We start from the raw sequence: 26,589 nt of genomic DNA on the forward strand, positions 1-26,589 counted from the left end.
ATGGGAGGCCCTGCGCCTGGCGGAGACGGCGCTCGGCGGGCGGGGGCTGCTCCGCCTCACCTCCGCTGAACCCGCCGCTCCTCCGCGGGCACCGGAGAGGGAGATGGACCGCCCGCCGCAGCCGCCAGCCGCCTCCTAGTCGTCCCGCAGCAGCAGCGGCAGCAGCGGGGCGGGTTGGGCATGGCCCAGCGCGCGGAGAGCGACGGAGGGCAGCGCTACCCCGGTGAGGCGTCAAAGTTTCTGCGTGGCTCTTCCTCCTCGGGCGGCAGAGCCGGCCGGGCGGCGGCTTGCGCTCCTGCCGGGGGCTCGGCCCCCCGCTCGGGGCCGGGGCGGTGGGTGTGTGTGTGTGGGGGGGGGGGGGTTGCTGGCACCTGTTGGGGTGAGGGGCAGAGCCCGGGGCGGGAGCACCCCCCGCACCGCACCGCACCGCGGCGGTGAGGGGCTCGCCGCGGGCCGGCCGGGCTGCGGAGGGGTGGGCGGCCGGTTGCGTTGCCCCTCCGTGGCCGCCTTAAAAAGTTAGGAGGAGCAGCTGGGCTCCGCCGGAGTCTTCCCCGAGCGGTTTACAGACCGCAGAGGAGGGTGAGCGTTGCTTCCTCGGGCCGCTGGGGAAAGGCATCGGTTGTGGGTTTTTGTTTCTTTTGCTGTTTTTTTTTTTAAGGGCAGGCCGGCAGCTAGGAAACCTTCGCAGTGTCGGGTCAGCCTCAAAGCCCGTGAAAAGCAAGCAACTTTCATCTCTCTCGCTGCTTCTCTTCCTAGTCGAAGTCTCCTAGGTGATTCCCAAAAACCAAACAAAATACAGCTAACATTAGCTGAAGTTCTCGTGACGCTGCTGCTAACTTGACGTGGCCTCGCGTTTTTCAGTAATATTGGGGTGTGTGCGGGGGAAAGCCCTGTAAACTGCCTCTGGAGCAGAGGCTTTAGAAGAACGCTGTGAGTCATTTCTATTGCCTGCCTGACATAGCAAAAAAGTGGAAAAGTGGTGAATGGTTTGCTTGTGATCACTCTGCAAGCACTCTGCTCAGAAGCCAGGTTCGTGAAGCTCACACTTTGTGAAGGGCGCTGGCAAGGAGTTAGGTAGAAGACTTTTTAATTAGGGAAAAAAAAAAATCCCAACTTGTTTCTTTTCTTTTTGCTATTAAAGTTTTGGTAGTGCTTACATACGTAGCCTTAATCGCTGTATCTCGTGCTTTGTCAAAAGCTAGACTTCTGTAGCCTCAGGAATTCTTCACTGTTGGCAATGCTGTGGCTGTTAGAGCGTGAACATAAACAATCTGAACCAAGAAATGTTTAATAAACAAAACAGGGTTTGGTGCTCTTGTGCACTGAGGTCATCTGCAGTTGCACTTCACAGCAGCAATGTGTTTCTTGGTACATGCAACAAAAATAGTCAAATGCATGGAGAGTGTAAACTGTTAATTTTTAAAAAATATTTTTCCTTGAAGAAGAGAAAAACAGCTGCAACTCTGTAATTGAGGAAATTCCTTGCTCTTAAACACTTAATAACAAAAAAAATTGCTGGCAGAGATAAGTGTTGAAGAGACAAGGCATGTGATAAAAATTGAGAAGTTAACTCTTTGAGAACTGAGCAGTATATGTAAACCATTCCTGTTCTCATTCCTGTGAGGCAAGAAGGTATAAAGCCTGTTTTGTAGATAGTTGTCTCGCGCTTCCTTCTAAACAAGTTTGCTGCCTAAATTGCATTGCAAGTCACAGCAAACTTGGAAGAACGTGGTTTGAATTGGCATCTTTCTGATCTTTGTTTTACTCTAGTAGTTTGGCATTGCTGTTAACTTTATTTAAATTTTACATTGAAGTGGGTTAAAAAGCCATTTTATTCTAGATCTTAGAAATTATAATCAAATATGACTTGCTCCCTCTGTGTGGTTGAGTGATACGCAAAGTCAAAATCTGTTTTAAAGCCTCTGGTAATTGTCAGAACATGTCTTCCTGCATGCCATGATCAGAATCTGGGGAATGTAAGGCTGTATGGACAGCTATACTGGGACAGGCCAAACCTCCACCTGTCAGACTGAAGAATTTACCTGGGAGAGAGCCTAAAAGCAGGGCTAATGTATGTTGATGTTTCTATGAAGTTCTGATGCTTGCAGTTCAGGGGCTTCCTGAGTTTGTTTAGGAATCCTCAGTCATTTTTAATTCCCTGAGCTTACATGTAAATTTCTGGCATCCACAGTGTACTGTGGCAAGGAGTTATGCAGGTCAGCTACCCTTTGCATGAATAGCTATGTCCTGATGTTAATTTTGAACCTGGCTACAAAACTATCTGGTGCCCCTTAGCACTTATGTTGGAAGAGTTAATGAGTAAATAATATGTACCTACCCTCTCATTGCCACTTGTGACCTCTGCTGTGTTTTCCTATCTCCCTTTCCCTTGTTATTTCTCTTCTGGGATATTCACACCATGGTTCCTGTAAGACATAGGATATTAAGACTTTACAAATACCAATTTTATTTAGATGATAATATATTTAAGTAACCCATGGGGATTATGCATGTTTTGCAGACAAAAATGCTTATTCTTTCTCAGTTTATTATTCTACTAATACTTTAATAATGCTATGTTTATTATGATAATGTTGCAATAATGTTATGTTAATAAATGATTTATGGAAAGAAGCTAATATTGGAGCACATGACACTTAGAATGTTTGACATCAATTGTCAGATTTTGCACTTACCAGTGAGGCAGCTAAAATAAGGAGTATAAATATCACTTCACTACATCCTTAAAAAAAATCCTACAACAACCTAATGCAAAATGAATCAAGGAGTTCTCATGTATGTTTTTGACAGCTGATTACATTTCAAGTTTTCATTTAAAGCCCTTGACGGGTATACTTCAAAACTTCCCATAGTTTTGCTGAACTGTGTAAAACCCTTGTAGCTTGTTGTTGCATAATTTGCTCCAGCAAGCTATAGCTGTTATGTGCTTCTGCATTTGCAGGCTGCCCATTTAAAGGATACCTTCCTGTTAAATTTCTTGCTTAAAAAAATACCAAACCAAGTTAAAATAGCTTCAGTACCCTGCATGGAAATTTATTTTCACTTCTCTTTGAACTCTCTTGTTTACAGAATTGTTTGGCCTCTTGAGCTGCTGTATTTACTGGCTCTTCCAAGGCTGCTTGAATGCTTACATTTGTAAGCTTAGTCGAGAAGAGGCATGCAATTAAACTAAGGGCTGGCTGCTACTCCAGAAAATCACTGAGCAGAAGTGAAGGCAGTCACTGGAGGAATTCATTATGGGAACATGCTTGTGCTATTTACCCAAACATCATTGAAGTTGTTCCTGGCTGATTACATTTCTGTACTTTGTTTTCTGGATGCTTTAAGAAGTATGAATTGTGGTAAAGCAAACGCCTGCACCCTTGCTTATACAGTTCCATAGTGTGTGTGTATGTGCTTTAGACTAACGTTGGGGCTGGGTGGGCTGGTGATTTAAAGAGCAATGTAATGTGTATGAAGGGGTGGGTGAGCATGGGGAAGAGAAAACAGTCAGACTTGTGTTAGAAAAATAAGTGAATCCAAGCAAGAAGGTCTGAGAGCAAGAGATCCAAGTATATGCAACACTAATGATGTCTTATGCTCCATGTTATGTCGTATTTGTACACTTTGACTGTCACAGTTGACTTCATGAAGTAGAATAGTTTGTTGCCTGTACTCAAGGATTGTCGTTGAAGGGGTTTTGTTTGTTTTTTTGCTGGCCCTTACAATTTTAATTTAGTGAACAGAGAGGTTTGTAATGTACACAGTTGGTATGCTAACTATCTCAAGACATCACTTCTTTAAATTGCAGAGGATGTAAACTTTTCAAACCACGGTAATGTGAAAAAAGAAAAGTTGCTATAGCAACTCAGTGAGAAAAGTGTATATCTTCACAAGATTTTTAGTCAAAACAATACATTTGAAACCTTGCTTATCCAAAGGATTAGGCAGTTGATGGATTGATTGATTTGGGTTGGTTACATAGTTGGCTGTTAGAAAGTTCTGAAAAGGTCTAAAAGATCCAGGGTTGTTTCTACTTGACTTTTCCCTACACTTAGGAGTGGGTTGAACTGGAGCGTCAGATCAACTAGTGAATAGCATTTGTGTAGTAAGCTAAAGAATTGGTATAGTATACAAAGTACATTTGGATTCATTAACTTTTCATGTGACTGAAAGCTTGTGGAAGAAATTGTTACAGTTTGGACCAGCGGAATATGTTTGAAATGTGTTTTCTGTCACTTACTGCCTGTCAGTATCACAATGCCAAAGTGTATTGATGGGCTCAGATCTAAGAACGGACAGTACATCAAACCCTGGTGTTTGGCAGGGCTTAGGTGCCATTAGCCAGTGGTTTGGAATTGCTGGGAGGAACCAGTTTTCCCAAATGATATGTTTGGGTTTTGTTTTGTTTTGAGGGGGAGGGGAGGTTGGGTTTTTTTGTTTGTTTTTTAAAAGTAGAATGCAGGGAGGACCTCCTAGAGGACAACTGGCAGCTTTAATTAAGTGCTACACTTGAGAGAGAATAGGAGACCAGAGGCAGGAGACCAGGCTTCAGGAACTGGAAAAAAATCTGTCTAGAAAGCAAGCTGTTTGCAAGATGGAAGGAGCATTCTTCACTCCTTCACACTTAGCCCAGAATGTTTCAGAGTGAAGAAACTGAAGCAATATGTGCATATTTGTTCTGCCAACTGCTGCAGGGTAATTACATTGCAAACTTCAGCAGAGCTGTAGATAATTTAACCATTCATATAGAAAGAGAGGATGTATGTAATGTCACAGTAATAACCATGTAGAGTTTTAAAGGGTCGGTGGTGGTTCTGGGAGCCAGGGCAGCAGTCCTGATGGTGTTCCAGTTCTATGAAAGGCTGCAGTTGCCCACGAGGACAGCGCATCTAATCTGCAGCTTGTACTCGACTGCCCTGTCTTTGAGAGTCGCTCAGATTTAGACTGGAAGTGGGGCACTGACTGGATTAACTAACCTGCTGGCAGCCCCTGGGGACACAGTGTGAATGTATATTGCAAATACGAAGGATAGCGATCCCTGAGTGCAGTAAATACAATGCATTTGCAAGTGTCAGTTTTACTGTACGTGCACTGATGAAGTGCATCATGCGTATTGTCAAAACGTTGGCTACATGAATAGCTTTAAAGCTCTTCAGATTTTGCATCTCTTGCTTAATGCAAAACTGATATATTATGCATTCTATTTCACTGACAAATTTATTACCAGTTTTATGGTTTCCAGAAGAGCGCTAAGAAATTCTGTTTAAATGAACACTTCAGAATTTTGGTCCAAGTGTATGGAAACAAGTTTTGTAGCTCCCCAACATCAGTAAATATGCATTTATGACTGTATAAAAATAAATTTCAAATATTTGTCTTAATATTGATATGGAACATTAAAGTACTGCAGTTTTTATAGTATGTAATTTCACTCTCCAGAGATGTATATGAAGCAAACACTGGCACACAAACTGCTTATGAAAAGCCTTTCATGCTTGACATTTTCTGGAAGCCTAATTTAAGTTGCCATTGTCCTGCTTGTTCAAGCAGGGGGAAGGGATAGTAATCACGTGCAAAAGAAGATGAATAACTTTTAATTAAAAGCCTAAATTATGACAGGACTGAGTGTACTTAAAAAAAAAACCAAACTCAAACAACAAACAGCCAAGAATAAACTGCAGCCTTTCTGCAAACTCATAATCTTGTCTTTTCTTTCTTTTTAACCAGTTACCAGTTGGGCCAAGACAACTGATGTAAATTTATCCAACTCCTTAAATGGTTTGAGCTTTCTGGGAATTCTGGATGCAAGAGTGGGCAGCGGAATCCAGGGCCTTCAAAACTTGAACTCTGGGACCCCAAGATCTCTCTCATTGCCTGAGTATGGGCCTGGTCAGCTGTCCAGTGCTTTAGAAGATTGTCATAGCCTTAAATCAGTGGATTCTGGTATTCCAACTCTAGAAATAGGAAATCCAGAGCCTGTTCACTGCAGTGTGCTAAATGTGAAGAGAAAGCAGTCAGAACCTGAAATTGTGCCTGACAGGGCTTTTCAGAGCGCGTGCACACTGCCGTCTTATGTGCCTCCACATTCTCTGACTTCTGAACATGACCATGCTGTGCGAAAATCCTCTACTTTCCCAAGAACTGGGTATGACACTGTCAAACTTTATAGTCCAACTTCAAAAACTCTGAATCGAAGTGATGATATCTCTGTCTGTAGTGTTTCTAGTCTTAGCACAGAACTGTCAACAACTTTATCGGTTAGCAATGAAGACATTTTGGACTTTGTGGTCACGAGCAGTTCAAGTGCAATTGTGAATCTTGAGACTGATGAGGCGCACTTCTCGGATGTTACCCTGAATTCTACTAAAGAGACCAATGATCAGAGCCAGCAGGAGTGTTGTCAAGAGACAGATGTGGACAGTAAACGCAAAATATTGGGACCTTTTACGAACTTCTTTGCCAGGTAATGTTTCCATAAAATATATTTGTATTTTAACAGCGAGATCCAGTAAGATCATAGGAGAAAGATATTGTGTGATACTTTACTTTGAAAGAGATAATAGCTTGCTATTTTAATTTAAATTGGTATTAACAACATATTTTTTTCTGTTCCAAGTAAGTAGGCAAATACTGTTAGGGACTAAGGCCTCTGAATCCCACTTTGTATTATCTTTGTGATATATGGAAGCATCTTAAATCTTCTTAAAAGATTCCCTCTACATTACAGTAAAAGGAGTTCTGAACAAGGTGTTTTTCCTTTGAACAAGGGTTTTCTTCCTGGCTTCTCCAGTGATGCCTTTTGTGATTTTGGCCAAAGTCCTTAATCTCGTGTCGCATAAATAGGTAAATATAGGTAAGATCCATACTTGTATTGAAGAGCTTTTGTTGTCCCACAAGCGGGGTTCGGTACCTGGTGTTCAATAAGCCAATCTTACACACAGAGCTGAAATACTTATTTCCTGTTTGTGCAAATATGGGTGCTAGGTGATAATTCCACAAAGCTAGCACATCACACCAAAGAACTACAACATATTTATCCTGTTACATGATTAGTAAAAAGCTGCCTAAATTTACGTTCGTTGGTTAGTAGTCACCATCTCATCTACTATTGGTTAGTTATATTTAAATTGGCCTCACTTGCAATGTAGATTAGCAGGCATGCTCCTTGCAAGTGTGGGGAGGCAAGTCTTCTTGGTCTTGAATTGAGTCAGTGGTCGCGATCTCCCCCTGCTGCCTTTACCTTTCCCCTAGTTACTGGAGTTTTTCTGACTTCATGTTTCTTTGGCAGTCATCCCGCCGAAGCCTTCTGGAGCAGGATGTTCCCTTTTTATCAGCCTTTTAGTTCTTCAAGGGCATAGTGGTTAGTAAGGTGTGATACGAAGTAAACAGGCCTGCATAGTGAAACTACTGAGTAATGGTCCTCCTTAAAGGACAATGCATCAAGTTTAACCCTAAATTAAGGAGTATCACCACAGCCTAGTCATTAACTCAAACATATGGCTGCACTTTGACATTTGAGGATTCATAAGTGCTCTAGTCGTGATGGAGTATTTTATTGATCAATATAAGTGTATGAAGCTTAAAATACAAATACTTGGCAAACACTTGCATGACTACTATGATTTTTCCGAATCTCAGTTATAGTTTTGTTAATACCTTTTTTTTTTTTCATTTTTATATGGAATGAGAACATCTGACACTTTGTCTCTCAGTTGTTGAAATGAAAGCATTGGCCACTCAAAGCAGTTATGTGACCTCTTCTAAACACAGCCCTTGTATGAGCGATAAGGTGTTCTAAATGCAGTTACCCAGTGACAGTGGTGAATGAGGAAAAGGACTAGTCTACTTTTTGGGGTTTGGGTTGTTGGTGGTTTTTTTGTTTTTATTTATTCAAGGCCTTCATAACATCTCTTATTTTTAGGATATAACATCTGAAGTATGATATATTTTGAAGAAACAGTTCTAGAAGTAAACTTTAGCCGCCAAGCAGAGTTGGCTGTATCTAACCTGTTTTGAGGACCTAATCTCTTCCTCATGTAAATTTTTTTTTTTGCGTGAGACGAATAGGCTGATATGCACAGACTGATAAAATACTTAGAGAATTGGCAAATGACATTCTTTGAAAGGCTGCCTTATTTGCAAGCTTAAGAGAAGCAGTTTCTTTAGATCTACTAAACTGGCTGAAGCCTTCATTGGTTTTTATTCTTAGGTTAAAGTAGAGTACTGTGCAGCAGAACTTCTGTCATCAGTCCTGTTTGAGGTGCTGAAGCTTTTGTGGACCTCTGTCTGTTTGTTGCCAAGGAACCAGACTTAATTCTGAAGCAGGAGGCTTCTCAGCACTTCAAAGCATGAACTTTTGTTACCCATTCTGGTAGCACAAATGCTAACTCGAACAAATGCTGTCCTTCAGCCTGGAGGGAGCACAGTAAAACAGGCACATTTAGACCCTGCTCAAAGTAGGATGTTTAACCGCTTCTCAACTTTCCTCATCCAACAAAATAAAGCCATCTGTCCAAATTCTGTTCTAGTGTAGTCTCTAGTGGTTTTGCCAGTGTTACAGAAACCGTGGTACTCACTAGACTGAGCCTTTTAACCTGAATCTTTTCAGGTACGTTGAATTCCACAGAACAAAAACTGTCCTTACTGCCTTTTAAATGGGGAACAGGTAATCTTGGTAACCACATGATGTCATCATGAGAATAAGAGGATTAAGTTCAAACTAGGTGATTGGCCTTGAAGTTCCAGGTCCTCTGTCTGTAACCTGGCCTTTAATATCCTTCACTTTAACATCCACTTTCTGCTCTGTTTTGAAAACAAGAGTTGCTCACTTTTTTGTTTGTACTTGCACACCACACCCCCATATTTTATGCATCCTTTCTCTTATGTTGTGTGACCTGGTGGTGAGTTTCACAGGTATTGGACAAGCAGGGAGCTTCTGAAGGTCCTTCTGTGCCACAGGAAATACTGCCTATATTTATGCTGTCAACATTGTTAAGGATCAAAACATGCTGTTGCTAGTTTTTGATGATATTTGCAATCTGCCGTCCATGGGATTGTAATTGCTGCTTCTAGTGATCCCATACAGTCCCTGTTCCCTGGAGTTCCTATGGGCTCCTTGGATTCCCAGGGCTTAAATGAGTACTTCAGTAAATGAACTTGGGCCCTGCAGTGTTTTGTTTGAAAGTAACTGACTTCTAGGGGCCTTGCTACCTAGCTCACCCTGCGTTGTGTGCCAGGGTTTGTGCACGGTCTTAGACAAGGAAGTGGCATTTGGAATAGTATCTTTGAAGACCAGCTTGCTGAGAAGGGAGCTTCTTAAAGTAGTTTGTAAAAAGTGCTGCAGTGGTAGGTATAAACAAAGTCCCAGAGAGGAGCATGTTCTTAGCACTTCACTGTGTTGAAAGGAGTTTCACTTGAGATTCACAGTCTTGCAGGTTAAGTGCATAAACCTTCCCTTTTGAAAACCACGGATGAACTATGGCAGGAGAAAGCCAAATTGCTTTGGCCAGTGGCTGGCACATTTGTGTACAACGTGGCAGAACAAGCACTTGAGTGGTTTGTACACAGCCTTTCTGTCTTCCAGCAGCCTGATGGTCATGGAGTAAGGTTGCAGTGCAGGGGCTCTCGGCCTTAATCTGCAGGTTTAGCTCTTTGAGGGCTCCTCTGAGTAATGGGATATGGGTTTTGAACCACTGAGAGTGAAGATGAATCAGCTTAGTTTTTGCCTAATTTGTTGACATTTGGTAAAAGGAGAAACCTTGTTTCTTGAAATAGCAGCTGTGCTTGTATTGAACCCTGTCTGTCATCTGAGAATGTGATAGTTTCTCCAAACTTGTCAAGACAGAGTTTGCTCTGGATACGTCAGTTAAGATTTGTGGCTGCCTGTAGAGATAATACTGACAAAAATTAGATGCCTGCAGTGCTTGGTCACATGCACCTAAGCTGCTTACGTATCAGTTAAGGGTATATCTTCTACAGAATCAAGCAAATGCTTAGAGAAGCACCTGCTTTGGAATGTAAAATTATTTCTTAGCACTCTCTAGATTTATTTTTCCTTGCGAGATCGTATGTATGTGTGCATGTGCCCTACGCATGGTTGTGTGTTCCATATTAGTTGTGGCAATATCTGTGGTGTGTTACAAAGGGTTGGTGTTGGCTTGGGGCTGCAGTTGAAAATTGAGTTGTAGAGGGGATCGAAGACAGGAGAACCCTGTTGGCTCCGTGCCTGTCAGTCCCGGCACCTTCAAGGGCACTTGGGGATGGAGTGCTCCTGCCCTGCCTTCTTGAGCACTATGGTGAAGAAAGTTTCCTGGGCTGCTCCTCTGGCTCAGTTGCTGTCTCTTCAGCAGTTTGAGGCTCTGAAAGGTCTGGTTGTTTCCTCAGGCTGTTACATGCCTCTTTGGGTGTGGGAGGAAGATCCAAAGTGAGAAAAAGAGACCGCTTTCCTCCTTGTTTATGCATAGCTTTCCTCTTGGAAAAGCTTAAGGCACCACAGGTACAGTGCCAGGTGGAGTACTAGTGCTCTCATTAGGCTCCAGGTTAGCACATGAAAATGGATTATTGCTTCTGAAAGCAGCGGTAAAGCTGACTGCTGACAAAGAAACCTGACATGTTGGTTGTTTTCAAGTGTCACGCATACTTGTATCAGCTCTAAAAGGCCGGAGGTCTTTCACATAAAGCATGAGTTTGAATTAATTCCCTTCATTCGAATATACGCAGGAACTTGGTTTGAGAAATAGTATGAGCAAACAATTGGCTGGGAGACTAAAGAGTGGTGACTTGTCTGTCCCTTTGCCCTAGTGACCCAGAGTAGCGTAGCTTAGTGAGTTTTACCTTTGGACTTTGCTTCCGTATAGTACTGCTGAAACACAGACTTTTTAAATGTTCAGGTTTTAAACAGCTTTGCTGAATCAGGACCATTGTGATCTCACTGTAGAAGCTGTACCTTTCATTTATCGTTTTGGAGACTGAGGATGAGGCTTTTCATGGTTACATGCAGCATGACCATGAAAAGGACTAGAACTATGTTCAGTTAAATAATAAGCCATGCAGTTACCTTCCTTTGTAATGGACTAGGAGAATCCTAAGAATCTTTACTTAGTCCGCTGCTGTGGATATTGTGTATTTTTCCAGTAATCTGGATCCTCTTTCTTTTCAGGCTGCTCCTAGAAGTTTTTGATCCAAATGTTCTAAGTAGCAGGATCTCAGGAAACCTCTAAGGAGAATAGGAACAACACATGAAATAAAGGGCTTTAAGAAGAATATTTCATTTTACTGTTTCCAAAGAGTCTCTGTATTTCTGAGAGAGAGCTTCTCGAGCAGGATTGGCATCCTATACCATACATAGAAGCACAAACCTAGTCCAGACTGTGGCCTTACTTATAGTCTGATAAGAAAAAGGGCTTAAGTTTCAAAATAATAGCTACTGGTTTCAGCATTAAGTCTGAAATCATGTGAATTTGATATGTTTATATCACAGATACACACACATATGTTCTGAGGTGGCTCATCACACATAATTTGGAGTTCTGAATTTAGGAATTAGGTCCATCGATAGCATAGATAAGTCACCTGTGTTAATGAATAGGACCCTTTCATGATGTCCTGTTGCTTTTAATGAGACTACAGCTTATTGTACACTCTCATTTTGGTGTTAAAAGGAAGGTCGAATAACAAGGAGCATTATAGTGTTGATTCCCCACTTTCATCTCCCCATAAAGGGAATTCACTGACCACAGAAGGGAATAGAAAGGATGAAAATAATTATGATTGAGTCATCTGAGATATTAAATTTTATATATGATGTTGTCTCCTCTGCATGTTTTATGTTAAATGAAGCCTATTAGATCGAGTATAGGCTGTTCAGGAGGAGACAGGCTGAGAAGAGGACTGAAGTGTGTAGGAGGAGGGACAGAAAGAGCTGGATGCGCTGTGTGGGAGGATATGAGTACACTGCTTTTAACCACAAATGAACAAACACTAGCTGAGCTGCAGGTGGAGTTGTCCAGAAGGTGGGAGGAGGGACTCCAGAAACCCAGCCTGGGACAGAGGGAAGCCGCATGGATACCCAACGCAGGCTGCTTCACTGCCCTGCGGGCAGGCTGGACTCCCCAGTGCTGCGGTTGCCTGACCCCCCCAGGATTCACTCTACTGTTGGAGGGAAAAGAGGAGTTTGGTTGCAGTAGTTCCTCCCCACTACTCTGGGTGCATTTTGAACTAATTGTTGCCAATAATGGGCATCCAACAGGGTTGGGGAGGGAGGAAGGCAACCAAGCTTATGTTTCAGTGGTGTGGAAAGCAGCATAGGCACTGAGGATCTGTATTAACAGATGGAAACAGTATTTCAGCAGCCCATGAGGTGTTCAGGTATATTCATTGGATGGTTGCTTCAGTCTTCACAATATGGTTTTTTGATACTACTAATTTGAAAGCCACTTTCTGTCTACTTGACACGAAAGACTAGTGGTTCTCCCCTCATCTGTACATACTATCATGTCTCTGTGTAGAACAAAAGAAAAGTTGCAGAATTTTTCTGAAATAAATATTCTCTGTCAAAGCAAATCTTCTATAGGTACAAAATTTGAGTTCTACAAAGATAATAGCCTTTTCTTTTGATAAAGGTTGAAAATTGTTTGATACAGTTTTCAGAATTCCCGTCCTCTAATTCAGTGTATGAAGTTTTGAACTTTGACATGTGACCTGTTCTCTACTAGGTCTTGAACTGAAACTGTCCACATTAATTTTAATCCCTATTTTCCCTTTATGTGTGGAATAATGTAACTTTTGTTTAGAATTACTGTTCTGTTAGTTCTTCCTTAAATTTTGCACTAAATCTTATTTGAGATGCAGGCCTTCAGAATAAAGGGAAGTTGCTTTTGCAGATAAAATTTGCTTTAAATAAAGTCCTGTTTGTGTGAGACAGTTTTGCTGTTGAGTAACTGAAAACAAAGAGGCTTGTTGAAGTTATTTGTTCATTATGGAAGCTAATGAAAATTTGCTCAGCAGTACTTTGAGTTTGAGTTTTGGTACAAAATTATGCGGTAAGTGAGGACTTGATGTAGTCCAGTTATTATTTTAAATAAAGTCAAATGTGTATTTTTCTCTTGTAGTGGCTGGTGGGAAGCATTACAAAAGTCTTGCACTGGCTAGTGAGTGAGATTTGTAGCACGGATGGGTGGTGCATGTTGCTTGCAGCATTCAGCTATAGTGCTTTGCCTACCTGCGCCCCCTCCTTTATCTCCTGTGTGAGGCTGCCTTTTGGAAAACTTACGGTTGTTCAGTTCTACGCATTCTACATGCTTGCTTTTGAATAGAAACAGTAAGAATTACATGCATTGTGATAGATATATACAAAACTCCAGGAACTAATTCAGATGAATTAAATTAAGGTCTGTTTTCATTCTGATTCATTGTCTATGTGAAGGTTTAGTGAATTAGTGGGTCAGAGGGTCAGATGGTCTTTGTATCTTCAGTTAATTCACAAGAACTTTCCTGACTTTTCCCTTTGTTAAAATGAGCTGTGAGAAGAAGTGGATGGGCACTGGGGAAGAGGGAGAATATCAGCATGATCGCTGCCATGTGACACTATCTAATCAAAATACCATTTAATGTTCAGCTGATTTTGTTCCCTCCCTTCCTTATCAGCAATATCAACTGTTGTAAGTTATTGCAAGTATAGAAATGATTAAAAAAAAATCACTCTGACTGTAAAGAATACTTAATTCAGGGTCAACATCGTGAGGGAATTTTATGTACTCTTAGAGATTCTGAAACGTGCAGTGAGCAATGTGAAATTAGATGGAATAAATACCAATTCTTTCTCCTTGGTTTTTTTTAATACTGTCTCCCTTCCTCTGTTATGTAATCTGTGGAGAAGTTGGCATCAACGTTAAGTTTTGTTTTTAAACATCTTTATAAAGGCTTAAACAAGAAGTGGTCTGTTAATAAAATTCTATGTATGGATGAATACTTGTTTAACAGAAATAGTATATGGAGACAATGGGTTTTCTGGAGCAGGAATATGTGTTTTTATGCCTTGCTCTGGATATTCAGAGTTCTGTTAAATGTTGAGTTTACTGGCAGGAAAAAGAAAAAAAAAATCTATTAATTCTTCTTTATGAACTGTTAATCTCAGTTTGGGCATTAGTTACATTGCTGTTTTAAGGGGCTATCCATATTAAGCCTCTCTTTGTAGTCATTAAGTGCATCAAAAGTTTTCGAGCCTTACTGTAAGTAAAGAAAAAACCCTATGGTAAATAAGGAGTCATTCACACCTTACATTGACAACTAACAGAATAAACACAAGAACTTGGTAACAATCATGAGGTAAGACATGATATTTACTTAGTGCTTGGACTCCACTTTGTGAGCTGCAGCCTTTTGCAAGTACAGAATCACAAACCAGTTTAGGTTGGAAGCAACTTCTGGAGCCAGCTGGTGTAACCCCCTGCTCGGTGCAGGGCTGACTTCAGCACGAGATCATGTTCCTCAGGACCTTGTCCAGTCAATTGTGAGTGTATCCAAGGTTAGAATTGCCACAAACTCTATAGGTTACGTGGTCGAGGATTTATCTACTACCACTGTGATTTTTTTTTTTTATCCAGTTGGAATTTACCTTGCAGCAGCTTGCTGCTTTGCCTCTTGTTTTTTCTGTTTACATCCTGGAGAATGGTTATCCATGCTAAATGAAACCACCTCTCAGCATCCCCGCTTCTATGTCGTAGACCTCAGCACCAAGCCATCGTAATGGTCATCCATTGGACTTCCTCCAGTTTTTGATCTCTTTATTTCCATCCAGGGACCCCAAACTGGTTACAGGTAGAGTCTCATGGCTACCAGCTAGAGCTTTTAATCATTTTTTCCTCTTGATCTTGCTAATATAACCCAGTCCATGTTAAATCTGTATTGCTGCAAGGTCTTACTGCTGACTCGGGTTCAGCTTTTTACATAGGATGATATTTCATGTATTCATTCCATGTTTGATTTGTGTGGTAATAGTACTTCAGATCAATGAAGAAATCTGCTTTCAGACTCCAAGAATAGAATTTTGGGTTATTCTGATAACATTGGGATAACTGGGAATTTTGCCAGCCAGAAAAGAACCATTATGTATAGCTGGTTGACTCTAATAGTTTGAACTTGGACCCAAATGTTGCCTTTGTATGAGAGCCCTAACTTGCTGAAACTCCTGTTTCTGAGAACTTGGCAGCATTCACATGGTAGGCTAGCAGAGCGCATCATCCACATACAAAATAGTTCTTGGTTTGCTACAACCATTCCTAACTCCTACGCATGCAGGATTACTGTCTGATTTATCTTTTCATGTCTTTGACATTTCAGTGGAGGCAGCTCTGCTTTGTTCTCCCCTAAAATGAGGGCTACCCTCTTAAGAAAAAAAAGTAAATGCAGAACACCGTAGTCTTGATAAGTAGTTTATCAAATCCTGCTTTTCCCCCCCGAAATCTAAAGAGAGATTTCCAAGTTACCCTGTTGCAAGATATCAGGTATCCTGTACTGCTAACTTGTATTACTGTCTCCCTCAACTGTAGAAATCTTTTTTCAGACCTGCAGGTATCTGTTACCCTGTAAAGTGTGATTATTCTTAGTTCTTACTGAACATACTGCAATGTCAGTGGTTGGAAAACTTTGTTTATAAAATGTGATAGGAATTTACAAAACATGATTTGTCATTAGTTACCTCTTTCATAGGTAGGTCAAATTCTAGGCTGTCTGGCTCTACTTATGTTGGTTTTGTTTATCAATAAACCAAGCATTGTTCTTCCTTTACCCTGACCTTTGTCAATCGCCCAGAGAAATTCTGCAAATCCTGCTTTTGTATGTGATTTTGGAATCTTATTCAAAGCTTAACTTTCTACCTGTTGATGAAGATTCTTTGCCATAGCCAAAATATTTGGACTTCTTTGATGATATTTTGTTCTGTTGGTTGTTTTGGGTTTTTTGTTTTTGTTTTTTTTGAAATAAACGTGTAGGTTGACTGAGAGGTGATCTGGGGTTGGGAGGGGAGAATGCAAGAACTGGCAATCACTGCATCTAGTGAATTATTTCTAGAAACCAGGGTTACCTGGTCATGGGTACTAACTGTTAGCTTCTACCTATGGAGAATGTATATTCAGGGCTTTGCAGGAGATTTTGGTAGGTCTCCTGACAAGAATTTCTTGTCAAGTCCATCAGTTCCCTAGTCATCATGATTTATGTGTCAGGAGTCTTGTTCTTCCACTAATCAGGTAACCAAAATTCCTGTTACTGACTTTTCAGGGTTTACTTTCTGTGCCTCTGCAAGTTGTTTAAGTGGCCAGAGTGCAAATTTGGAACATCTAGAGGTGAGAATCTTTCTTGTGTTTGTTGAGGATAAGTTGTGAAGGTTATGGTTAGTACAGCATACAAAAGGTCATTGAAGGATGAGAAGAAAACAATGTTGTTATACCTTTTGCCTGAACTCTGTAATAGTTTGAGAATGTTTCTTAGATAGTGTTAATTTAATTTGTGCCATGCCAGGTCAGGTGGCTGGCCACTTTTGCTCACAATGCAGCAAATATTTAATAAAATTTATCTTAATATATTTTTTGCTTAATAGGTGCTGTACATTATTTAAAATGTTTCAATGTAGGTTTCTGGATGCCTTGTAGCACTGTGCTTATGTGCTTGACGTGGGTTTACCTAGTTCTTATGATTAGTAACTGCTTACTGTCAAACTCTTTAAAGTCCATTATACACAGTACGACTGCCTTTGCATAGGCTGACGGGCTTAAGACCTTAGTGCTCTTTCCTCATGTAGTTTAGAGTTACCAGGAAATTTCAGGATCTTCCTCCAGAAGTAGCTGAAATGGACTTTGACTTGTGTCTTTTTGCTTCCTGCTTCTTAAGAATGCATGCGAGTCTGATACTCATTTGAAATTGTTTTTCAAGATAATTTTGTTCTACAAAATCTGAACGTTTTGAACTTTATTCACTGTTCTTGTTTTTCATCTGCTCTACTCATGAGACTGATAAGTCCTTCCAGTTAATTGGCACGACTATTCCAATTGTTTTGTCTTCTGAAAATAACCTTCTTAATTGAAAGACTAATTAAAATTTGGATGTGAGCATGCATCTTGAGAGCAGGAAACGTTGTATGTGTTTTTAACACTTGTAACAAAAATTTACCTGCAATTGCGAATTTGTTTTGGGAAATGCAGATAAAAAATTGGATCAGTCTGTGCATGAGTTGGGTCAGTGTCTATTTAATTCTCATGCATGTTTCTTTACAGCAACTGTCTCTTTTAAGAGTAAGGAACCCATTTTTATTTGCAAATATAATCTCTATGCTAGGTCAGTGTTAAAGTAGTCTACCACAGAGCAGCATATGCCATCTCACTTTTCTTTTGTTTGGAACTATCATTTCGTGCTGCTTTCCAGTAGTTTGTGTACTGTGGAACTTTGTCTAAGGAGCCATGTCAAAATAGCAACAGCAAAATAGTTTAAAATCATCAATTTCAATACTCTAATCATGAAAACTCCTAAATCCTAAGCTTCTGTACCCTTTTATGTCAGGCAACTGGTATATCTTGGGAGTTCTGGGGAAGAAAAACACCGTGCATTGCCTGGAAGCCCAGGTGCGGGGACGGACTGTTCACACTGACAGGCATCAGTGGGTGTATGTATGTGTGTCTGCCTCCTACACCTCCACCCTAATGACGGGTACTGTGTTGGAGCCCGTCCTTTTTTTCTTGTTTCCACCTGTCCTTGACTCCCATAGTACTGAACTTTAGGGGTATCTTGAGGGGCACAGTATTGAGTCTGCCTGGCTAGAGAAGACTTTGAGACTTTTCAGGGAGGAGGCTTACAGCTGACTTTAATATCTGGAGTAGATTGGCAGCAGGAACCATGACAGCACTGTCTCTGCTCCTTTTAGTGGATAAGTGTGTATACTGAACTGGGGGGAGTGGTTGGGAGGGATGACCTTTTGAGAGGTGACTTGACGTGACTAACCTTGCTTGGGACAAACCACAGCTGAAATGTGGAAAAAGTGAATACTTGAATGCTTGTGGAGCAGCACTATGAACTTGTCACCTGGCAGTAGTTGCTGGCAGTTGTGTTACAGGCTTCCTGTCTTTTTAGAAAGAGGGTCGGACTGAACTAGATAAGCTTTCTGCTTTGGTGGTGGTGCAGGACTTTGTTTAAAAGGATAAACTTGAAAAAGCTGTAATAGATGCTGTACAGATACTTTTGGCTTGATTTCTTGTTATTGATGTGGTTCTAATATTTTTAATTTTTTTATTATTATTATTTGATTGAGGCTTCAGCCTAACAATGACAGTACACAAGGCTACATAAATCCTGGCAATATATGAATGTGCAGTATGTATGTATGGCAACTATTCAGTAAGTTTATCTTAGCAGTGCTTATAGAACCAAAACGAAGTGGTTCTTAAGTTTTTGTTAAAATATAAGGTTTTCCTGACACTGCTGAAATTATCTATTGGTATTGACTTCCTCTCTTCCCCACAAAAAAGGCAGTCGGGCAGATCAGTATACAGTAATGGTGCAGTATGCATATGTTCAAGCAAAAGATTGTTCGGTCTTTCTCCTGTATCACAGGATGCTATTTGTATGTATGTAAACATTAACTCTGGAGTTAGAATTAAATTCTCTTCAGGCAGGTAATTCCTCTCCACAGCTCAATTAAAATAACAAGGTTAAACAGCTGTCTGGTGCCAAGTACTGTTTTTAGGGGACTGTGCAAAAGTAATTTTCTCTTTGAAATGTGATCTCAATTTAACTTCTGTGCTTAGTTTTCTTAAAATAAGCAGCTGCAGACACTTAGTGTAAAATAGCTAATGCGTTCAATAGGAATGCAAATGTAATCCATGACACTTTAATGGCTCCATACTAATGATACTGCAGACATGATGTATCATGTCAGATATTCCTGTTAATATCCCTGTTGTAAATCAGCATGATGTCCTCTAATGGTTGTGAAGAGGACAATGAGACTGAGACAATGATCAGCATGTGATCTTTTCTTTTAAGATGTGTCAACCCTTTTTACATTCAAGATCTCAATTTTTGTATCTTAAAACACTTGTAATTAAACTTGAGACCTTTTACCCTAGGATTTCTGAGCTCGTCTTTGGAGTGAAGAACTGTATGCTGTTTTTTCAAATAGAGAATTTTTGTTCCTTGTTAACCTGTGTTTTCCATTAGGTAAGATCTCCTTAAGTTACCTTTTAGAGTGGAATTTTTTTTTTGGTGAATTATATTTGCTCAGAAGTGAGACTGCTTAGTACTTTTTTTGAAAATCCTAGGGAGCTGTGTAAGCATGGGAGGAAAGGAATTCCTTTTTGCACTGTGGCAGCAGAGAAATGAAAGCTTTTGCTATGAATTATTTGCTCATATATATATGGCAGAAATCATTACTTCCTTCCAAGGGAGTTGCATATTTTAAGGGTCTACTTTCAGTCCAGAAGTCTCAAGTAGTGGTTTTATTAGGATCCTGTGGTGTTGTCTTGATGTACTGCACAGCTCTGCAGAAATCAGACCAGAGAACATTCCATAGTATTTTTTTTCCTTAAGTTTTCTAAAATTAGGTGCAGAGGGAGCAGCACCTCTTCTGCTTCTTCCATGCCAGCCCAACTGTCATGTGGTTTACCTTTGGCGTGTTCCAGTCTGAGGCAAATCAGGGTTTAACAATACTGTGTGTCCTCAGTCAAAGCAGGAACAGGTTGTAGTCTGCAGTTCTACATCTGATTGTGCCAATTTGTGGTTTCTGATAAGGTTATGCCTTTTGGGAGTTTTGAGACCTTTTGGAATGGATAAAGAGTGTGGACACCCACAAAACACCAGGACTTAGGCACAGACAGAGAGCAGGGAAGAAGAGGAAAAGGAGAGTAAGTTGCTCTGTACAGAATGGGAATTGTATATTGACCGTGCCTGATGCTTTCAGTTCAATATAAATTTTAAATTATAAAAAAAAAAAGTGAACTGGAAATCCCTGAAATAGTACAAAGGGAGGAAGAGAAGCCTGGTGCCCTAGAGTGTACAGTGGAAATCACACAGACATAGAGGAGAGTGAGCTGAGCAAGTCCTGTGCCATCTGCTAGATAAACTGGAGAACAGATTACTTATTATGAAGCTCCCTCTAAAGGCAAAACAGTTAGGATTGCGGAATTGAATTGAAGGCAAATATGTGAGATTGACTTTTCAGGTTTAGTTCATCTTACGCAGGCACTTGCAGCAGGGAGCTATTATACTTTATTATTCCAATTAATCTTTATTTTTGCTCTGAGGATAAAGATGTACTGCCGCTCTTAAAGTCCCTCAGAGAAGATTGTTGCTTGTGTATACCTGTGCTAGCAACTTCTAATGTGGATAGATAGGGAGAGAAACTTGCCTGTTAGTCCTTTAATTTTCATGTTATTGCAGTGCTAATGAACTGTGGTGAAAGCCTTTTACTTGCAAAAGAGGATTTGAATGTGCACAGAACTGTCATGCAGGTGTGCCTCCTTATGGGGCTCTCTCAGGTGTCCCTGAGGCTCGAAGTTCTTGTTTTCTCTGAAGACAGTATGTAGTCTGGAATTTAGTTTGCTTGCTTCTGAAGTAGTAACAGTCTGAAAGAAAACCTTCTGCAAGAACAGCCAGCCTGTCTTGCATTGTGTATCCTATTTACCTGGAGTGGTTTTGATGATGTTATTCCTGTCATGTTTTCCTTTTTATTCTTAGATATATTTCAGAACTTGCTTGGTATTTCTCCATTTTAAATTAACTAAACATATGTATAAAAAGAAAAAAAACTCATGTCTGTCTGTTTGCATTTTATTTCCCTGGTAGCTGTCTCAAATGATCCTATAAATCCATCATCTCAGGCTGTTTTACATACATGTTACAAACTTGGGCAGGGGTAAGAAGATAATTACATGCAGAAGCCCTTCAGGGTACTAAATGCTCAGACAGAATGGATTCTTTATATTGCCAAAGTGAAGGAATTGCTGGTGAAAAGAAAGCAAATTCAACTGAGATATCTTTATTGGAAGTTGGTTTTGATGGTCTCTTTTTCCCAGCACTAGCAGTTGTAGTGGTAGCAGTGTAGTCAAACTTGTTGACTAATGCTCTAGTTAGCTTATAAATCTCTAAGTAGCATTACAGCTGTAACGATGAGCTACAGGAGAGCTTCATAACACTGAAATGGAGTATGCTAGTTACAGAGACAAAGCAAATCTTTGGTTTTGATCAAGTAGTTTACCTGTGGAATTATAATTTAACGCTTTGAAAAAAGTGGAAAGATGGAAAACATGGCAGTACATTTCTACATTTTCCATGCTATTCTTCTTTAGTGCTTTCCCTACAATTGTTTCCTGTACATCTTTATACTAATTTTTATTTTGTGTGAGGTGGGATAGGGGAAAGCTGAAAGGGGTTTGTAGAAGTACAGTTACTGCTTAGCTTTGACATCAGTTGTTATTGACTTGTGTGATTTCTGTACCTAAACACTTTGTTCTTATCTTTTAATATGATAAAGTTTCTGGTTTGGGTTTCAAGGTAACTGTACCCTTGTGATATAGAAGCATGTGATCATTTGTGTAAATATATGCATATTTAAGGATGGTAGTGCTCCCTATTAACCTTATAATACATTCGAGTGCACTCTGACGTGTGTGCCTCAATTGTTTTTCTCATATTAAACATTTCTCTTGTATTCCAAACAGTACTATCTCTGTTGATGTATTTATGATATTGTTCATGTTAGCTGATCCAAAGTGGCCAGGAAAAACAACTTTTTAGTGTCGAAATTGTTCCTATTGCAGATGTGTATTCAGCGCTTTTAGAATGTGATGCTCAATATAGTTTTATTTCCCAAACTGCCACACTTTATGAATAAGAAACAATCTGTACTTGGTGGGTCAACCCAGTGGGCATTAAAGTAGTAACTGTATGGAAAAACAGTAATGCCGTTCTGGAAGCATCCATAGTATGAGGGTGCTATAGCTGCCTGCTGATTGAAGGAGCAAAAATGCTTTTGTCTCAGTGAAATTTTTTTCATTTTAAATGAGGGATCGAAAGCCTATAGTCAAGTTCCCAGAAAAACCTACCACAAGGTGTGTAAATAATTGAGCTAACCTGGAGGTATCTGAATATTCACTGAACTAGACAGTAGGACAAAAGAAAATCTGTTACTTGAATAATCCAGACATGCCGTGGGTGTAGAACATCTGTTTTGCTCTTGGAGAAGCTGACTGCTACCAAAAGCATGAAGACTGGTCTGTACTGTATGTCCAGTTTTGGATAAACATAGTTGTGGTGAGAAGATGCAGGTCTGGCATATGGCTTTATGATTAAAAACTAGTAACATCAATAGAAGTAATGTAATTTTCAGTGGCCTTATGTCTAGCTTCATGACTGTTACTATGGTGTTTAAGCGGGTTAATTTGAGACATTTCAGAGAGACTTCAGAATTAATGTGTTTTGATAGCTGCTTTTAAGGTTATTCAGGAAAAATAATCTTTTATGAAAGCAGATCAAATACAGTAGAAGGCTGCTATGTCTACAACTTTTGTGATTTTTGGTAGTAGGGTGTTGTAACAGGCGGGTGGAGAATGTTTATACAAAAAGAGGTTTAGTGTTGTAGTCTTACTGTAAAAGAGTGAGGCTGAATGATCTAGAGGGAGGGTAAAAAAGGCGGCCATTTTTAGAAAGTTACAAATGATCTTTTTTATCTACTAAAAATTCTTACTTAACCAAGTCTGTTGCCTAGTATGGTGATAATACTGCATGATGTACCTCTTGAGGATGGGAAACAGTGCTTACCAGCACAACCACAAGAGGAATCAGAGTATGTGATTGGTATACATAAGGTTAGCAAATTGTCTATCCTTCTGTTTATTATAATTAATCAACCCTTTTTCTTAATCAAACTTTTTTTTGTAGGAATTTGTTTATCAGAAAGCAAAGTGCAAGATTTGAAAAACAAAATGATGTGGGATGGAAGTTGTTTGGAAAAGTACCCCTCAGAGAAAACTCACAGAAAGATCCAAAGAAAACGCAAAAGGTATTTGTTTAATTCTGTGTTAGGATTAGTGGTGAATGTAGAAGCCAGTTAAGTTTATGATCTGTATGAACGCCTGTGAAGCCTGTTTGTTTGAGTTGCGCACAATTTCTCGGACAGTATCAAAGAAGGTTCTTCATTGAAATTTTACTTCCATTATAACAGTGCCGTTCAAAAGAATGTGTTCTACATGGTCATTACATTGAGTACTCCATGAAAACACATACCAGTTTGGTATAAAGCATTTCCTGTGAAGATTCGAAGTATGTGAAAGTGTATTTGTTTTTTATAGTCAAGCTTAGTAGGTATTTTGCAAATCTTTCAAATTCCTTTATCTTGGTCTGGCTTTCACTGGTTTGTGGCATTTGTGTCATGGACTCATCTATAAGATGCTGTTTGAAGGGAAATTGTGTTCTGCTGGGCCTTGGCTTATTTATGCTTAAATAGTAATTAAAAATACATAAATTCAAAATAGAGTGAATGTGGTAGAGTGCCAGAAACTTGTGTTGGAATGCTAGTTTCACCTATTCCTTGTTTTCTGAAGTATTTGCTGTTTGGAGTTCAAATTTTCCATGTGTGAGCCTTGATGAAAATTCATTCCTTGACTTGAAATGTTGGAACAATATAATACAGTTCAGGATAAGTGAACGGAATAATTTGTTTTTCCTTGTACAGTACAGTCCAAGAGGGAGTGTGTATTGAAATTGAAATTGTTTATTGAAGTGGTTCCCTGAATAGAGAAAAACTTTAAAAGTACCAGACACACCAAAGAATTTAGGTTTTTCCCTGTCTTCATTGCTGCTTAAGTAGTTTTGACACTGGTTTTTATGTGTGTGTCTGTTGCTTATATTTGCCAGTAGTTAGATCCATGATTTGTCAAACTTTAGCAGCTGTTTCTGGGGGCTGGGGAGGGGCGTGAAGAGGTTATACAAAAACCTTTTCAGGCCTTCCTTATTGTGTCATAAGAGAGTAAAAAAACATAGTGAAAATCCCTTCTCTTTTTCTTTGCATATCACTTCTCAAGCTATAGCATTATAAAATTGTTGAAAACATAACTTTTCAGAGGACTGGTTCTACTACAGATGAACCCAAGCACATTGCTAGTGAATCAAATAACCTGCCTTCCCAATGGGGAAAGATCCTGTGAAATCCAACTATGTGGTTAGTAATTTATGAGCTGCTCTTTTGGAGAGAAGAAAACATCCTGTGGGAATAGGAAGGTTTGTATGGAGAGAGACCACATAGTAAGAACTTCAAAACCAGCTGCTGTATGTGAAATGACAATGCTGATTTGAAGGACTGTGCTGCTTAATTTAGGGTGTGTCATGTGACTGTTCTTAGCTGTAGCTAGGCTGTTAATTTAAATGAAGTTCAAGTAACTTTTTGAAGTTGTCACTATGATCAACCATTCAGGCTTTATCTACAGCTAGTCTTGATACAATTAAAAGTTCTGAAGTGTTCACCAAAGATTTTTGATGACACAATTGAAGAGGCTTAATAATTGCAGTACTCTGACACTTAGCAGTGTATTATAATGTAGTCATCTGTTCTTTGAAAAGTGGGTAAATACTTTATTAACATTTTGCTGCTGGTACTGTGAATATTTTTCCTTTAGATCCAAACTACCTTACGTCGTGAGTATTCAGTGTTCCTGGAAGAGTACAGCTTTGAATCGTATTAAATTTGTTAGAAAAAAGTAGCTATTAAAGTATTATGTGGTATGGCTTCCAACCATTAGTGAGTTTCTGGAAAGATTGCAAGTCTGAAACAACTGTCTCCAATGCCTCTTGGATGACAATAACTAATCCTTTCTAATTTGTTTGGCACTTTCCTGAAGTTATTTTTGACATGTAGACTTTGAGACGTGAGTAACCCTGTAAATAACTAATCAAGCCTCACCAGCACCCCAAAGCACATCCCAATTTAGGTTATCCCTCACGGGGTGCTTTGACAATGATGAAGTAGCACTTGTCTTGCAGTTTTTTTCCCATTTAGAGGCATGCTTTTAGCCCTTTGATTTGTGCCTAAAGAAGCTGCATATGTGTAAGTGGAGGAGGTGACAGTATGTGGCTATTGGGATGATGCCTGCTGGCCAACACCAGTGCTTTCTTCTTTCGGGAAAAAAGGATACTAGGCCAGAGGAATAAATGCTGTGACTCTATTTCTACCTTGAGGTATGTATTTTATTTCCATCGTCAGAAGAGTAGGTGCTGGAAAGATCCTTATCTCATGTATTGAAGAATTTGGAGGTATGCAATGAAACGTGGGGGTTGTGGAAGGTGGCTGTGATCAAGGTAAATGGTTAGTGTCCTAATAAATTATTTCAGTGTCTGCACTTTCTCCTGTGGGGCATTAAACAAGGTGCCTAAACTATTTCTTTTATGGGTGGCTGTTAATTGTCAGCTCTTCATGTATGCTTTACTTGAAATTGGGCTTGATTTTTTTTTTTTAATTTATTTTTCTTTCCAGAAGTGCTGGGGCCTTCCTTAAAGCTCAGTGCAATGGGAGTTACACTTGCATTATGTGAAATCTACTATAAACACTAGGTGCCCTGAGAAGCCAATTGTTTGGAGATGCAGAGTTGGTGACTGTTTTTGAGCTTGAGACTTCATATCTTGATCACCAGTGTTTCACTGACTTATACAAAGAGATGTGGAAAACATTGTGGAACACTCTTTACATCTTGGACATCATGGGAAATCAGCAGGGTTTTGAACCCTACTGTCTGATCTCTTGAGCTAACATAGTGATTTGTAGCAGCAAGTCACCTGTCACTCCATAACATGAATTTCTGATTATATTACACAGCTGGGCTTGTGCAGACTTGGTGAGAAAGAGTTAGACATTGCTCATGTTCTGCTGGGCACAGTTATCATGAGTATTGCTTCCGTGCCATCCCATAGTACACTTTATTCCTTCTGTCTTCTTTATGTGCAGGATTATCTGACTTCATTCATAGGACTCAGTGCTCTGACAGACTTCTTTCTAATGTTTCGTGCTGCTGACATGATGTACAAAAGAATTGTGCGTTGGTGTGCCCTTGTAACTAACTTTTTATCAGTCTGCCCTTTTGGGTATTCATCTGGATTTGTACTGAAGAGATACTCAGCACCCTGTTAAAGGGTTTCATGCCTTTTTACTGGTGTCAGAAAACTGACAGGCTTCTGAGAGTCTGTTACGTGAGATGCCTCAGGTCTGGGAAAGGGTGGAGATGTAGACTGTGCCATCCTTTTGAGCTTGATGCTTTCCCTCCTGTTCCAGTTTCTGCCTCTGTTGGTGCTGGTACTTGAAACAGGAGTTATTTATTGAGCAAGAGGCTTTCCATTCTCTGGCTGCTCAGGCTTGACTTACTGTTTCTTTTCAAGGAAAAAAAACCCAAATTATTCATACCATGGAGTCGAGGTCTTCCTGCAAATTGTGTGCTTACAGTCATGTTATTGTCTATGTGGTGAAATACTCATTAGTCGATAGATTGTAGGAGACTCAATCTGCCTAACTACAGAGGCTCTTGAGTGCTTCTATTAGCAAAATCTTGGTCTAAGTTAATT

General features: G+C 40.0%; 1 protein-coding gene across 1 annotated transcript in view; it reads left to right on the forward strand.

Moving 5' to 3' along the window:
- The first annotated feature begins 71 nt into the window (after positions 1-71).
- The window catches only part of TBC1D14 (TBC1 domain family, member 14), a 74,916-nt gene continuing 48,398 nt past the window's right edge, over positions 72-26,589 (forward strand). The window contains exons 1-3 of the mRNA XM_010583494.1: positions 72-223; positions 5,731-6,466; positions 22,924-23,044. Of these exons, the coding sequence (XP_010581796.1) occupies positions 181-223; positions 5,731-6,466; positions 22,924-23,044 (900 nt within the window). The 5' untranslated portion in view covers positions 72-180. The remainder of the gene's footprint in view (positions 224-5,730; positions 6,467-22,923; positions 23,045-26,589) is intronic.

This window comes from Haliaeetus leucocephalus, unplaced genomic scaffold (genome assembly GCF_000737465.1).
Source record: "Haliaeetus leucocephalus isolate CR32 unplaced genomic scaffold, Haliaeetus_leucocephalus-4.0 Scaffold906, whole genome shotgun sequence".
Classification (NCBI taxonomy): Eukaryota; Metazoa; Chordata; class Aves; order Accipitriformes; family Accipitridae; genus Haliaeetus; species Haliaeetus leucocephalus.